The 16,206-nt window shown below is 42.1% G+C and overlaps 1 protein-coding gene across 1 annotated transcript; it reads left to right on the plus strand.

Annotated features, from left to right (window-relative positions):
* The first annotated feature begins 3,261 nt into the window (after nt 1–3,261).
* LOC128029491 (olfactory receptor 1-like) lies at nt 3,262–4,242 on the plus strand. The gene has a single exon (XM_052617295.1). It carries the CDS (start codon nt 3,262–3,264, stop codon nt 4,240–4,242), a length of 981 nt encoding a protein of 326 aa, XP_052473255.1.
* Nucleotides 4,243–16,206: the final 11,964 nt, after the last annotated feature.

Here is a 16,206-nt window from a genome sequence, read left to right on the forward strand (position 1 = left end):
TTGTGACATAAATGCCGTACCTTGGTCGGTGAAAATCTCTTTCGGGATTCCCACCTGGGAGATTAGTTGAAACAGTGTGCCTGCAACACTTTTAACGGAGATACTGTGGAGCGGCACTGCTTCAGAAAACCGCATTGCATAATCCACCAGGATTCACCAGCGTGAAGTGGTGTCACCGTGCTGACCATTCTAATGGCCCGATGAGATCCATGCCAATTAATTAGAATGGGGACCTTTAAGGGAAGTGGGCACAATGGTGCTTTTGGAGTGGCCAGTGGATTCACCAACTGACATTCACGACAAGACGTGCACCACCTGCTTACGTTCTCGTGAATGCCCAGCCAAAAAAAAATGGGTCATTAGGCAATTTAGTGTAGCCGTTTGGCCATTGGATTAAAGTGAGCCAACTGGAAAAGCATTTCCCGACGGCTCTTGGGTACCAACAACTGAGTTGTATCTTGTTTTGACAGTGCATCTTGGGTTACCCAATACAACTAATCTTTCTGAATCATAAAATAAGGATAGGAGAGTGGTTGTTCAGGGTGAAGGACCTGGCCATCAATATAGCGAACCTGATCAAATGCATGTTTTAGCATCTCATCGTGGGATTGCTCCAGGGGAAAGTCATTGCACTCGGTGAGGATGATCAGCTCCCTCATGTTCCGGCTCAGCTTCCCCCACCTGAACCACCACTACCTTCCTCTTACCCCTTTCTCCCCAAGAGGCATCTGCACATAAATATCCCAAAAACTCATTAAAGGCTGGCCAATTGGTTCCCAAAATTAGCGGATGCCGGAGGTGCTGGTTAACTGCCACCTCTATTCTATGTTTTTGTCCCCTAAATTGAATTTCAACGGGCAATATCAGATAATCCACCGCGGGGGACTGTGGCAAATCGGTGACCCGGATCAGCGTTCCCACCTCCATCACTGGACACCGATCGATAAAGTGAGCCGGGCCCCCGCAGCGCCCACAAGCCGGCCCAGACTTTTCCCGCATCCTGGTGGCAGGAAGCTGGTCAAGGGATTGACGTTTAGAGAGTGGTGGTGGATGCTCCTGGTTCTCCTGTTCTCCACCTGGGCGCCGGCCTTGGCACCATCCCCCCACGGGACCAGGGAAGAGGAACAGGCCTGGAAGATAAACCAGAGGGGGAGGGGGGAGAGAAGCAGCCGGAAAGGGGTCACCGACCTCTGGACACACCACCATTTGATCCTCCGCAAGCTGGATGGCCTGGTCCAGCGAGGTCAGGCGGTAGCACTGAACCCATTGTGCGGTCTTCTTTGGGAGCAGCGCCACGAACTGCTCCAGTACCACACTATTGATGATTTCCTCAACGTCGCTTCCCTCAGCCATCAGCCATTTGCGGCATGAGTTGTGGAGCTGTTGTGCCAGGATGAAGGGCAGGCCGGACTCATCAAGGCTGAGTGACCTGAATCTCTGACCATGCTGTTCTGGGGTCTGGCCGACCCGCTGGAGTATGGCACGTTTGAGGTCTTTGTACACCAGCAGATTCTGGACTGGCAGTTGGTGTGCGGCTGTGCTTCTCCAGACAACAGAGGGTTGAACTGCATTGGCCAGTCAGCAGTGGGCCATTCCCGGTCTTCAGTAGACTTCTCAAATAAATCAAGGAATGCTTCCGGGTCATCCTGGGGCCCCATTTTATTAAGTGGAAGGGGCAAAGCCAAGTCTGTGACTAGCGAGGGAACGGCCCGAACCCCTTGGTTTATCCAGCTCTGCAGCAGCTCGCGGTCTTCATGCTGGGCCCTGAGGATCGATTCAAAACGCTGATCTCCTTCCTCTTTCAGGGCCAGCAAGCCCTGATGTTGTTCTTGATGAAGACCGGCGAACGACTGTATAATGTCTGTAAATGGCGTTCCTGATGGGACTGCATGACTGCAGGGAATCTTCTTCCTTTCCTTTCCCGGGTTTCGGCACCAGTGTGGTTAGGTTCAATGTAGGAATGGGTTGAAAGGGAGAAGACATGGATCGGCGTGACTGGGACTCGTGTTTTTTTCCTCCAAATAAATTATTAAACAAACAAAAAGTGCGCAAGGGCACATTCACATCTCCCAACTACAGCACAAACAGATATAACGCTTCAAAGCAGTGCTTTTCCCCAATGGCAGCAGTTCCCAGTCCAACTCTCTCTCAACTTTCCATCAGTCCCACTGGCTTTTATTGGTCTCTCCACTCCAATCACTGCAATCAAGTACAGGTGTTCATCATCTGCTCTTAATTTACTTACTCACCGCCCGGCCCCGTCCTCTCACTCCTGCTACGGACTTCAAATACCCACACTAGCGATCTTGTCTACTTAAGAGAGCATGCAGAAATCAAATTATTAATAGACTCAATAGACTCAATAGATCTTGAACCAACTGAGCACTATTAGCTTCATGTTTGATGTAGAAATGCTTTAGTAGCTCTGTCCTAATTCAGGCGCTGCATTCTCTGAAGGGGTTGTACTCCTGTGATGCATTTGGCCTTGGGAAGGATCAAAGGATGCAGATCCTGAACTGGGACACCACTGTCGTGTTAGTTATGCACTGAGACAGAATGCAGAATATCATAAGATGTACATCATCTAAATAGGGAGGGAATACTGATCATGTAATATAAGTGAAGTATCTGAAGCCTATCATCTTCATAACAGCGATCTCAAATGTGAAATCGCAGGGAGATACCGCTGAAAACCACTAATGCCCATTAGATGGTATAATTTAGTGGAAAATGAGTAGAATTGATGATTTTGTCTTAACTTTTAAATATGGAGTAATTATCTAAATATACCTTAACATTCACAAAGTGAAGTAATTTTTGTGAGAAAAGGACACAATTAAGCCTACCTTTAAAGCTAAATCAGTGGCAAGAACATTTACATAAGCAAAGTAGTATTACATCATTTGTCTGAAGGCTCTCAAGAGATGAATCAGAAGATATATTTGGATTCAATGACGCAAATGCCCAATGATCTTCGCGACATAAGAGAATAAGGATGAGCCTTTTCAGCTGACTAATATTCAAAGTAGCTCACAAGTGTTCAGACATTCACAGTCGTCTTTTGCTCTGGCTCTAAAACTTTATGTATACAGGTTTGTGATTGAAATATTATGCAGAAACTTTACATAAAGGTATCATTTCAGCATTTGAAAATAGTTGTTTAAAGATTAAGATGACAATTTTGTGACTTGCCTAAACTTTAAGTCTTTATGGTAATTTCTGTTTTCTGATTTTTTTTAAAACATCGAACACAAAGCTGCCATGAGTACTTTAAACGCAAGTTTTGTTCAGAATATGTCTATTGTTCGTCCTGAATACTTTTTCATTATTGGACTTTCAGGTGTACCTTACAGCCGTTTTTACTATATCTTTTTATGTATCACATATTTTATTGCTGTGATTGGGAACTCTATAGTGCTTCTCATTATTGCTCTTCAACCAAGCCTGCACAGTCCAAAGTACATTGGTGTGTTTAATTTGGCATTGGCTGATATTGGTGAAACTAATGCACTGATTCCTAACATGATGAAAACTTTTTTTTCTGACTCACAGTACATCTCCTACAATGCTTGTTTGGCAAACATGTTTTTTGTGAACTTCTTTATTACTTTGCAAAGTGTCACTCTTGTTGTTCTGGCACTTGATCGCTTCATTGCAATTTGCCTGCCATTGAGATATCATGCCCTACTAAATAATACTGTCATGTCTTTAGTGTTTTTAGTTGTATGGGCATTTAACACTTCTCTTGTGGCCCTGTCAACGTCTTTGATGACCCGACTTTCAATCTGTAAATCTAATGTGGTGCAGAATTTTTTTTGTGACTATGGACCAGTGTTGAGGTTGGCATGCAACGACAATAGCATCAATGTGCTTATTAATAACATCATTGCTGCTTTGTTCCTTGTAGCACCATTATGCATTATAGTCCTGTCATATATGGGCATTTTCTTTGCCTTAAGTAAAATTACAACTTGGGAAGCACGTTTAAAAGCACTGAAGACCTGTGTTTCCCACCTTTTGTTGGTCGGAATATACTTTCTTCCTACAATATGCCTTTTTATTGCTTCAGCAATTACTTCTCTGACTCCCAATGCCAGAGTCATCAGCATATCCCTTTCATTTACTCTTCCACCTATGTTAAATCCTATTATTTATGTTTTAAACACAGCTGAAATCAGAGTCTTAATTCGAAAAGTGCTTAAAAACAGAATTATGCCAATTAGAAAGAGCATTTCGAAATGACTGTAATGATTGTTTGTGTTCTTCCATCATTAGCAATTAAATCACCTATATGAAAAATTCTATATATTTTTAGATTCATTATGTGGAAAATAAAAGTGTATGAGCAGAAAATAGTTAAATTCACTCTGCTTCACTATTAACATGAATGGGCATTTGAGACATAATGTGTGTTGGTGAACACCAGTGATATGAAGTTCATTGATTCATGATTGAATGCATCTGATTATAAGAGGTGTATATACTGTGCTCTAAATTACTGACCCGAAGAAAAAACAACAAAATACTTTTTTTTTTTTTTTTTTGTGAGCAGTCAGTATTACACTTATATATTTAATGTTACCCTAGGTTTTCATAAACCCATATGTTGTTAACTGTCATGTTTGTTCATATCATGTTCAAATAATTTAAATAATGCAAACCAAGGATCTATTTTCTCATAAGTTTGCTTGAGATCTGCTCATAAGGTTATTTTTATTGTCTTTCTGTTATGATGTCTCAACTTGTTATTTCTGTATTTGCTGTAATAAAGAATAAAATTTAAACATGAAATAAGACATCAGTTTATTGATGCTTAACCCTCTGAGGTCTAAGGGGGTTCTGGGGGCCTGGAGAAGTTTTGACATTCCCTGTGATTTTGTTTTCAGTTGCTTATAAACATGTCTGTAAACAATGTATTCAGTACAAACTGGGATACAATAATATGTAAATAGCATGTATGTACATGATTTTGTTTTTAGAAAACAACATTTATGCATAGTTAGAGAAAAGCAAATATTTTGAAGTCACTGAAATAAGGTCATAAAACACATACCGAAATTTGTTCACAAGGCTGTCAAACCTATAGCTTGTAGCCTAGAATTTTTGCTTCAAAATATGAAAATCATCTTGTTTACTCTCTCACAGAAAACAATATATTGATTTAACTTTTCTATGACACTTTTTGTTTCAGAAGGGAATATGCGAGTAGGTGTGATTGACCATGAATATTAGTGTGATTTACACCTGAGAAGACAAAGGCCTGCATAATGATCTGCATAATGAGCCTTTCACTTAGTTGTGCGACTGAGAGGGAAGAGTTACAAGAAAGAATGTGAGGATAAAATAAATATATAATTTTATATTTTTATGTTTGCAGTTTATATAGAATAAATGTAATTAACCCACAAACTAACTTGAGATTCACTTGCAAGTGCAGTTAAACAGTTTATGAGGAACTATCAAATCTGAATTTTTAGCATCATTACTCCAGTCATTATCCTTCAGAAATCCTTCTAATATTCAGATTTTCAGATTTTTTTTTATTAATGTTAAAAAGAGCTTTGAATATATATATATATATATATATATATATATATATATGTATGTATGTATTTATGAATTGAAAGAACAGCATCGTTTGTAACAGGATTATTGTACTTATCATCACTTGTGTGCTAAATAAAAGTTTTAATTTCTATATATACTGGCGAATCCCACAAACCACTTTAGGGCCTTACGGGAATCTGGACTTGGCCAATCTATCACAGCCTTAACCTTGTCAGGATCCATACGCACTCCCTCAGAAGAGACCATGTAACCTACAAAAGAAACATAGCTGTAAAACTTATATACATTTTGTTCTCTTAAATGTACAGTTTTAGAGGTTAAGAACTACATGTTGATTTGGTCACTGTCATTTAGCCTATGGTCTTTACAATTTACATGTCAGATATAAAAAAAAATATCTACTGTACTTTAACACTTTTATGCACTGTGTATAGCTAGTATTCCAACCCTCTATCTATGCCTTTGCAATACTTTTGGGTTCCTTTGCTGTTATTATATCCTCTTACTGCTCCATCTTTGTGTATTTACACAAATTTCAGGTCCTCAAGGAAGGTTTAAGACTTTCTCCACCTACAGTAAGGGCCTTCCATCAGACTTTATCACTAGGCCTAAATAAACACACCTGAACAAGCAAATCAAGGTCATCAGGATCACTAGAAACCTTTGTGTGCGACAAAGTTACTCTCTCTGAAGAAGACATAGAAGAAGTAAATACAGATAATGCTGGGAAAATTAAAACAATAATGGTATTGTTTACAATGGAAAATGCAATGAAGCAATCATAGTGTTGACGTTTTTAGTGGTCTGCAACCTGTTATTTTCCAGAGAGTACTGTTGTGGTTATTGCGATCTTCACAGTTTATGGGAAGTTGCTGATGTGAACTCTAACAGCCACATCAGAAGTGCAGAAACTGCTTAATATGACAAGCATCACCATATTCAGCATAGAAACCATGATGCCTGACAGTGCAGCAGTGTTTAATACAATGGTCACACAGATTTGGTTTCATATCAGGACTCTCACTGTTGCTGTCATGAAAAACAGAGTTGATTTCTCCAAAATGTCATTAATTTACTTGATAGCTTCTATGTTGGTACACCACAGCACACAACAAGAGTCTTAATTCATAATTATTTTATATGTATTGTATTAATAGTATCCTGAGATATCTCAGAAATATTAATTGTTTTTTATTCATTCACCCATGAAAAGCAAGTTATTTAATTTCTGAAGCAAAAAAATAAAATAAAAACATATGTAATGCATACAGTAGCTACTGCAGCTAATCTAAATACGGAATAAGAAAAATTGCTGTATTCTGATGCTGACTTTTATTATTAAAGATGATTAAATGATTGATGACATTTTCTACTTTTGGCAAGAGTTGCATCATCTTTAAGAGAGTGTTTAGGTATCAAAATAACTCTGTTGGTAAAGCTTTAGCTGTTAATGAGCAGCACTCATAACAGACGACTAATTACTGTATGTTGATGCACAAGAGAGCATGTACAAACAGCTCTGACACCTGGGAAAATCCTGTCTCCCATCACCTTGAGTACTGTAGATCAAAACATCATTACAAATTTGTTTAGAAGGGCAATGTCTCTTTGACCTTACAAAACTACTTTATTAAGGCTTTTTATGGCATAGTAGGTATAATAGTTATCTATAATAGTCATAATAAAACTGGAGAAAGTCAGCACCAATGCATACACACAGCCCTTCTTGTAATTCCCAGAAAATCATAAACTCTTAAAGATGTCCTGAGATTTTTTTTTTTCAACATATAATCAAAATATTATATTTCTAACTTAGTTTGCTAACAATAAATATGTTAGATAAACATCTACAGTAGTTTTTTTAAGACTATGAAGTTGGGCCTTTCTGGCAGCTGTTCAGATAACATTTACAAAATTATTAATTCTTATTTCATTTTTAGATCAGTGTATCATTAGAAAGATCTTCATAATGAACAAAATGTATTAATTTTTGTCACAAGTGCTGAATTAATGGTTTGTTATCAACATTTTTGATAGAATAACGAGACACATACCTGGACGTATATGTGATCAAAGGGCTTCCCTTAACACCATCCATTTTGGCTTTTAATTGAAAAATGTGTATACTTGGAGGAATATTGATGTATTCACGTGATTACTTCAAACACCGGAAGTGACCACTCACAGCATAATCTATCTGTCCATATATGTGTGTGTGTGTATATATATATATATATATATATATATATATATATATATATATATATATATATATATATATATATATATATACACACACACACACAAACACACACACACACACACACATAAATATACACGATATGTCTTGTTCCAGAATCAGCGCAAAGACAGAATAGATTAAACCAAAGTTGACTAGACTAGACTATAATAAACTGTCACACTTTCTGAGTTCAGGAAATCCACTGATCTTTAACTAACCAGAATCAGTTATTCCTGACAGCAATGTAACAGTTGATGCATGAATATGAGGACTGCTATGCTAAAGTGCATCAGCTATTATAATTTAACAGTAAGTTACATAGTTTTTGTAGCACTTCATAATTATTAAATGTAGGGTAATTATAAATTAATTATTCTAAAAGAGCCATTGACTGGCTGAGAATTTCATTTCTGATGCAAATATTGTGTCAACAATACTCATTTATCTGTTTAGCACAAACAAATAAATGGTAAGTCAAACACACACACACACACACACACCAGATATCTTTCCTAATAATAATTTAAAATTGCATTGTAAACAGTGTAAGATGTTTCATGTAAGTGTTTTTAAACTTTTGAGCAAGAGTTGCATCATATTTGACTGAAAGTTTTTTGCTCTAGGGTCAGTTTTTGTTTTTCAGACTTCACCTGTTAATAAGCCACATACAGGCACAGAGACATGTAGAAGGAAAATAATGTTTGATAAACAGTATGTCACTCAGTGATCATGAAGGAGGCCTGCCTCTTCAGGGACCAAGAACAACAAGTAGCAAAATAAGACTCTGGGGAAAAGATGCTTTTTATGGCAACTGTTTGTATGTTACTGACTGTTCAGCAAAAAATCAGATGCTTCTTGATGTTTACTATTCATCTAATTGAATGTCACCTAGCAATTGTACAGTAGAGGTCCGGAGAGACACTGCACACTGTACATCTCAGAAAAACAAGAGAGAAAGAGAAAAAAAACAACATTAGGCCTGTTAAAACAAGATGTCACTGGTGGCCTGCTTTGACGGGTGATCGGTGATCCATGACCAATGACCATCTGATGCAAGTAGGGGATACCATACCATGAAAGAAAATCCTGCTTTGTTAACTTTCACCTAAGCAGAAGTTAATTATTATAGGTTATTAATTAATATGCCTTAGAGATACAGTCCTGGGCAGTGAGACTTCCCCCAATGTGATAATTTATTAACAGATAAATCAATTTGTGTTTTAATTGACCTAGAGACTTCCAAATAATCCCAGTGGAGAGATTATTAAAAGAAGTGTTAGAACTGCGAATCACTGTCATGAGACCTGCTGTCTTCATACTATGCTCGGGTTACACATTTTCCAATTTTTTTTATCACCAATCTCTCTAATAATAAAGAATGTCTTGACATTACCACATATTCTACATAAAGTGTTCATTTGTTCCCTTCATCCAATTTTCAAGTTTTAACTTCTCACTCTAAGCTTGTCATAAATATAAGTCTAATGTATGAACACATGTAACAAAACTAGGGGACAAAACTTACCATAAAAGCCCCCCATAAAACAAAACAAGCCCTGCAAATTAATAAAAGAACACATACAGAAACTTCTTACTTGATGTCTTGTTAGATTACAGTTTCATTAAAACATTTGCAGTTGGTTTGTTAAAGCTGCTTTTATGCATGTTTGGCCTGGGTTTTCATTGCATAGTTTTGACCAGTAGGCATCGCCAGTGTGTTGTATTTGAGCTCTTAGAAACAGTGTTTTCATCTTATTATCTTCAGTGAATTAAAATGTATGCAAAGGGTTGTAGGTGATTGAAGGATGCAAATGATACACCTGATGCATGCTTCATAAAACAAAAGGACATGAAACAAAGTGTGCTTGTCAAAGGGAATGCTGCAAGCAAATGAGGTACTGCTCACCATTAAATGCTAGAATTAGATGGTCTAGTAAGTGTGAATGGCTTTAATGGTGCGAATGGTCATTTACATGTATGTTTCCATCCCCATGGTCATCACTCAAAAATGATAATAAAATAATTTTTTATATTAAAAATCTTTATAATTAAATGTTTTCTAATACATATAATGACAATCAACTGATCTCCTAGTGATTCAGCTCAATTCCTTTTCAGCTAATTATTTTTTGGTGAATTGGAAAGTGGCCCCTAACTGTATTCTCAGAAGGTCCAAGAGCAATGAGAAGATGCTGCAAACAAACTGATACAAAATGAAAAGGTTCCCGTGGTGATGACTTTTTGTGTGTGTGTGTGTGAAAACTTTTAGAATGTTTTTAAAATCGTCTCTAGGTTACGAGTACCAACGCTTCCAGACTACCAAACCCCTGCCTAGTGTGTATCCGAAGAGATAGCGAGGGACGACCAGAGAACACAAAGTGGCGTTGATAGTCTCAACTATCCAACCACTAATAGTCTGCTTAAGCAAGAAAACCCATCTTGGGGGGACCGCAGCATGCAAGCAATTGGTCAATTTTTCTCCACAGGGCAGCTCTGTGTGCGTATGCATCCAGCGCTCGAGCTGGACACACACAATTTAGCTTCTTTTGGTCGGGCTCCCGAAAAAGAGGAGGACATACGGCCTGCAGCACTACAGGTTGTGGTGTGATAGAGGGCACCTTAGGAACATATCCCGCTCGAGCGTATATGAACACTTTGGTCATGCCAGGTGCAAAATCAAGATAAGTAGGGGCCACTAAGAGGGCCTGTAAATCTCTTACTCTCCTCAGCGAGGTAAAGAAAGCTGGTTTTAAGAGTCAGATGTCTATCTGAGATATCTTGAATCGGTTGAACGGAGATTTGTAAAGAGCCTCTAACACCACACCCAAGTGCCAGGGGGGAACACGGGACCGTACTGGAGGTCTCAGCCTCAGCGCACTGCGGAGGAAACATGTAACTAAGTGGTGTCTTCCCAAAGACTGGCCATTGAGAAAGGCATGGTAGGCCGCAATGGCCGCCACGTAAACTTTCAGCATGGAGTGGTTCAAACCTGCAGAGAGCCTGGCCTGTAGAAACTCCAGAACTGTACCAACTGGGCAGTTTGCTGGGTCTATCTGGCGGTCTCTGCACCATGAGGTGAAGAGTTTCCACCTCAGGGCGCACAGTTTCCTCGTTGAGGGAGCTCTGGATTGGAGGAGGGTCTCAACAACCTCAGTTGAGAGACCAGCTGCTAACAGTTGTGCCCCGTCAGGAGCCACACCCACAGCTTCCACAACTCTGGGCGAGGGTGAATTAACGTACCCTGCGCCTATGAGATTAGGTCTGTCCTGATCGATATCTCCCATGGAGAGCAGTCGAGGAGCGAGACCTGATCTGCGAACCATACTCGGCCCTGCCAGAACGGGGCTACTAATAACAGACGGACCCCGTCCCGGCGTACTCTCGCCAGAACTCCCGGGAGCAGAGCAATAGGGGAAAGGCGTACAGACGAAGCCTCGGCCAGGTCTGTACCATAGCGTCCAGTCCCGGAGGAGCTGGATGAACTAGAGAGAACCAAAGGGGACATTGTGATGTCTCTTGAGTTGCAAATAGGTCTGCTTGAGCCCTGCCAGATACTCTCCATATCTGCTTTACCACTTCTGGGTGAAGTCTCCATTCCCCGGGCCTCGGCCCCTGCCTCGACAGTATGTCTGCTCCCATATTTAGTTATGTAAGAGACCACCGATGTGTTGTCGGTGTGCACCAACACATGGTGACCCCTTAGGTCTGGGAGGATGTGCTTCAGTGCACGATAAACTGCTAGCATTTCTAGACAATTGATATGCCATGTTAGATGGCGACCACTCCACAGACCACGGCCAAGGTGGCCACTCATAACTGCACCTCAGCCGGTGAGAGATGCGTCCGTCGCTAGTATTACACGGCGACAAGGAGCTCCCTGCACCGGGCCCTGATTCAAGAACCAAGGTTTCTTCCACATGTCTAAGGCACGGAGGCAGCGCCGCGTGACCTTGATAGTGCGAAGTAGATTGCCCCTCAGGGAAAATCCCTTGGTCTTGAGCCACCACTGTAGGGGTCTCATGTACAGCAGGCCAAGAGGTATCACGTTGGACACAGCTGCCATCAGACCCAACAATCTCTGAAATTGTTTGACAGTAAGTGACTGGCCTTCTTTGACTCTCTCGACTGAGATGAGGATCGACTCGATACGAGCCTGCATCGCGGTCGAATCCCATACTACGCAGGGAGAAGGTGGTTCTCTGAACTGGAGAAAGTACACTCTTCTTGGCGTTTAGTCTTAAACCCAGCTCCCCCATATGTGCGCGAACGACATCTCGATGCCGAGCCGCAACCTGCTCTTGACTGAGCTAAAATTAACCAATCGTCGATGTGGCTGACAATGTGAATGCCCTGCATGTGCAGGGGAACCAGAGCCGCGTCTACACATCTTGTGAACATGCGGGGTGAGAGTGCAAGGCCAAAGGGAAGTACTCGATATTGGTAGGCTTCGCCCCTGAAAGCGAACCTCAGAAACTTCCTGTGTTGTGGAAAGATGGAAATGTGGAGGTCCTCGGACCTGATCTGATCTACAACATGCTTGATCATGAGCATTTTGAACTTCAATCTCATAACTGAACGATTTAAGACCCTCAAGTCTATAATCGGACGCAACCCCCCATCCTTCTTTGGAACTGTGAAATACCAGCTGTAGAACCTGGACTCCCTCTCTTAAGGAGGGACCACCTCGATGGCCTCCTTCTCTAATAGGGTTTCACTTCCTGTTCCATAACCAGACCCTGCCCGGAGCCAACCATCGTCGGAATGACCCCATTGAATATCGGCGGTACAGAGCCGAACTGAATATGGTAGCTTTTTCTACTGTGTGCAGGACCCATTGAGATACATTTGGCAGTAGTTTATTAATATTAATATCCTTGGAGATAAGTAGCTGCAGCTGCGAGTTCACAGAGGGGGAAGGAACCGCTTCGCGTGCTTCCGAACCTCGAGATGAACTCTAAATCTAGGGAATACGGGTGGAGATAGGCAGAGCCGTCTTCGCCCCGTCCTTAGATATGCGAGAAGCACAGTCAGCCCCCTTATTTTTATTTTTTTGAGAGCTGACTGTGTGAGCTGCGCTCCTCATTAATGCTGCTCGTTATACAATTAGGCATAATATGTTTGTGAAACTGATGCTTGTGTAACTGTTTGACTGTGCAACTGATGTTTATGCAGCTTATGTTTGTGCAACTGTGAGCTCATCAACGCCTTCCATTTCAATCTCCTTGGAGAAAAAAAGGCGGTACGTCACGGCCGACACTGGGGGGGGGGGGGGGGGGGGGGTTGGGTGTTGCCCGCAGCACTCGGGCTTCCGCACCTGGAGATCGGGTCGGGCAGATCTGGTGGGTGAGGTAGGAGATATGGACGCGCCCATCTCCCTACCCTCCAGCAGATCTTATCTGGGAACCCAGCGAGTGCAGGCGCCGTTCCGCCTCGGCGAAAGCAGGACCTACACCGCAAGGAACGCTGGCGAAGACTCCCCCTCGAGAGAGTCCTCCGGGATCGAAGCGTCCACACCGGCTTGTACCAGTGCAGGCAGTCGGCTCCCTCAAGAGCCGAACGGCGTGCCTCAATCCCAGGCAGACCGCGCACAGACCGTGTATTCCCAATCGTGATGAACACACAATCTGAAACGCGATCTGGATTCGCCTTTCAGATGTCTCGTGTTAGCTTTGCTCTTTGACTATTGCTTACACTTTGAGGAGCTAATAGTGACAAACATCAATAAATAAGACTGACAAGACAGAATGACATGCACACACACAGAGCGCTTGCTGAAGCCAGCTGCGCAGCTCGTGCCTTTATAGCTTCCTGGTCGCTTACGTCACCCCGCCTGTGACGTCACACTCTTCTATAAGACAGATTAGATATCATATTCAGAGTCGCTCAGGCTAAACGCATCCCCAAAGCGTTTCAACGCAGCTCGAGTTCCTGAAGAGGAACTGTATCTCAAATGTCCCATTTGATATCTGTATATCTATATCTAACTCAATTAGTAGAGCATTGCGCAAGGTTGGGGGTTCGATTCTCCAGGATCACATGATAGGTAAAAATTGATAGCCTGAATGCACTGTAAGTCGCATCTGCTAAATGCATAAATTTAATTTAATTTTAATTTAATTAATTTTTTTACCTATAGAGTTTTAGCTGACAAGGGCGAATGGCACGGTGGATTGTGTTCACCGACAACGTTTTCTGGAAGTATTCCTGAGCCCATGTTTTGATTGTACGTGATGCAGTGACGTCTAAGGGCCCGAAAATTACGGGCATCCAGTTTGGTTTTCCAGCCTTGACCCTTACGCATAGAGATTGTTCCAGATTCTCTGAATCTTTGGATAATATTATGCACTGTAAATGATGATAACTTCAAACTCTTCTCTTTCTCTGAGAAACTCCTTTCTGATAATGCTCCATTTTTTTTGCCGCAGCATTGGGAGAATTGGTGATCCTCTGCCCATCTTGACTTCTGACAGACATTGCCACTCTGAGAGGCTCTTTTTATACCCAATCATGTTGCCAACTGACCTAAAACTTTGCAAATTGGTCATCCAGCTGTTCCTTTTATGCACATTTAACTTTTCCAGCCTTTTATTGCCACCTGTCCCAACCTTTTTGGAATGTGTAGCTCTCATGAAATCCAAAATGAGCCAATATTTGGCATGACATTTCAAAATTTCTCACTTTCAACATTTGATATATTATCTATATTCTATTGTGAATAAAATATATGTTTATGAGATTTAACGAGTGCTAAATTGATGGACAGAAGCTCTCGGTTGCCAATGTCATAATTCTGCTGGGTTGAGCATGCGGGAGAAGAAGGCACATGGGTGGGGTCTGCTGGGGTTCCCCTGCTACTGAGAAAGCCCTCCTCCAACTCCTGTGGTGGAGGCGTCAACCTCCACTATGAAAGGCCTGTCTGTGGGTCGGGATGGACCAGGAGTGGAGGGATGGTGAAGGCTTCCTTTAGATTGTTGAAGGCATCCGTGGCTGCAGGGGTCCAGGACAGAGACTTAGGCTTTTTATGGAGGAGGCTCGTGAGAGGACTGGTTATGTAGTTTTGGAGGACAAATTTTTGGAGGAAATCCCGGAGCACCTTGTGGATGAAATCCTGGAATACAGAGGGGGAGTTGACCAGGCCATACGGCATCACAAGGTGGGTGTAAGGAAAGTTGTCTTCCACTCGTCCCCCTCACGTATCCAGATTAGATTATACGTGCTGCAGAGGTCCAACTTGGTGAAGATGTTCCAGAGATAGATCGGTAGCCGATACATGGCCGCAAGCCTCTGTCTTTTTTCTCCACGAAGAAGAAGCTTGAAGCAGCAAGGGAAGTTGATGGACGGATGTAGACTTGGGCCAGAGCCTCCTTGATGTTTTCCCCTATGGCCTTCTCCTCCTGGCGTACCTGGAAGCAATCAATGGCACAGTCCCATGGCTGGTGTGGAGGCAGTCTGGAAGCTCTCTTAGGGCATAAGACATCACTGAAGGGGGCGTAACACGAGGGTATATCCAAAGACTGTTTCTCCATTGGACTTTCAATGGATGTAGCACAGACAGAAAGCTGTTCAGGAAGCGAAGAGGATGGTAAATAAATGATAAATGGACTGCATTTATATAGCGCTTTCAACAGACCCATGGCCATCCAAAGCGCTTTACAAGTTGCCTCACATTCACCCTTTCACACACTCAATCATACTCTGATGGCGACGTGTCAGCCATGCAAGGTGCCATCCAGCTCGTCGGGAGCAGCTGGGGTTAGGTGTCTTGCTCATGACACCTCGACACTTGGTTAGGTGAAGCTGGGGAATGAACCACCAATCTTTCGGTTGGAACAGGAAACCTGGACAGGCAGTCCTGGAAACAGTTGTCGCACCACTTCAGGACTTCGTCAGACTTCCAGGAGATGACTGGCTTGTGCTGCTCTAATCACGAGCGCCCGAGTATCACGTCAGTGGTGGATTCCTCCAGAACCAGCAGATGAATCTTCTCCATGTGAAGTATGCCAATTTGCAATAGAAGTGGGCCAACACTACGGCAAACCTGTCTCTTGCTAAGCAGTCTTCCAGTTATTCAGTGGATCTGATCATCGTGAGATTGAGCTGACATCAGAGGGAGCAAAAGATTAAACTGCTGACTGACCCAGAATCGAGGAGTGCATTGAATGGAAAAATCAGCACCAGTAAGTGTTACAACAGTGGTGAGAGGCTTCATCTGATTTACGGAAGGAATGATGGCACTCACCATGGGGCAAGGAGGGCATATTGGGGCAAGTGGGGAGGATAAGCCCCCAATTGTACAGTTTCTCACCAGTTGAAGAATCCCAGTCTGCAAAGTGGTCTACAAAGCTAGAGTAGGACTGAATGACAGGGATATTCTGGCTCCATATGGAATCATCCCA

Source organism: Carassius gibelio, chromosome A15, assembly GCF_023724105.1.
Source record: "Carassius gibelio isolate Cgi1373 ecotype wild population from Czech Republic chromosome A15, carGib1.2-hapl.c, whole genome shotgun sequence".
NCBI classification, from domain to species: Eukaryota; Metazoa; Chordata; class Actinopteri; order Cypriniformes; family Cyprinidae; genus Carassius; species Carassius gibelio.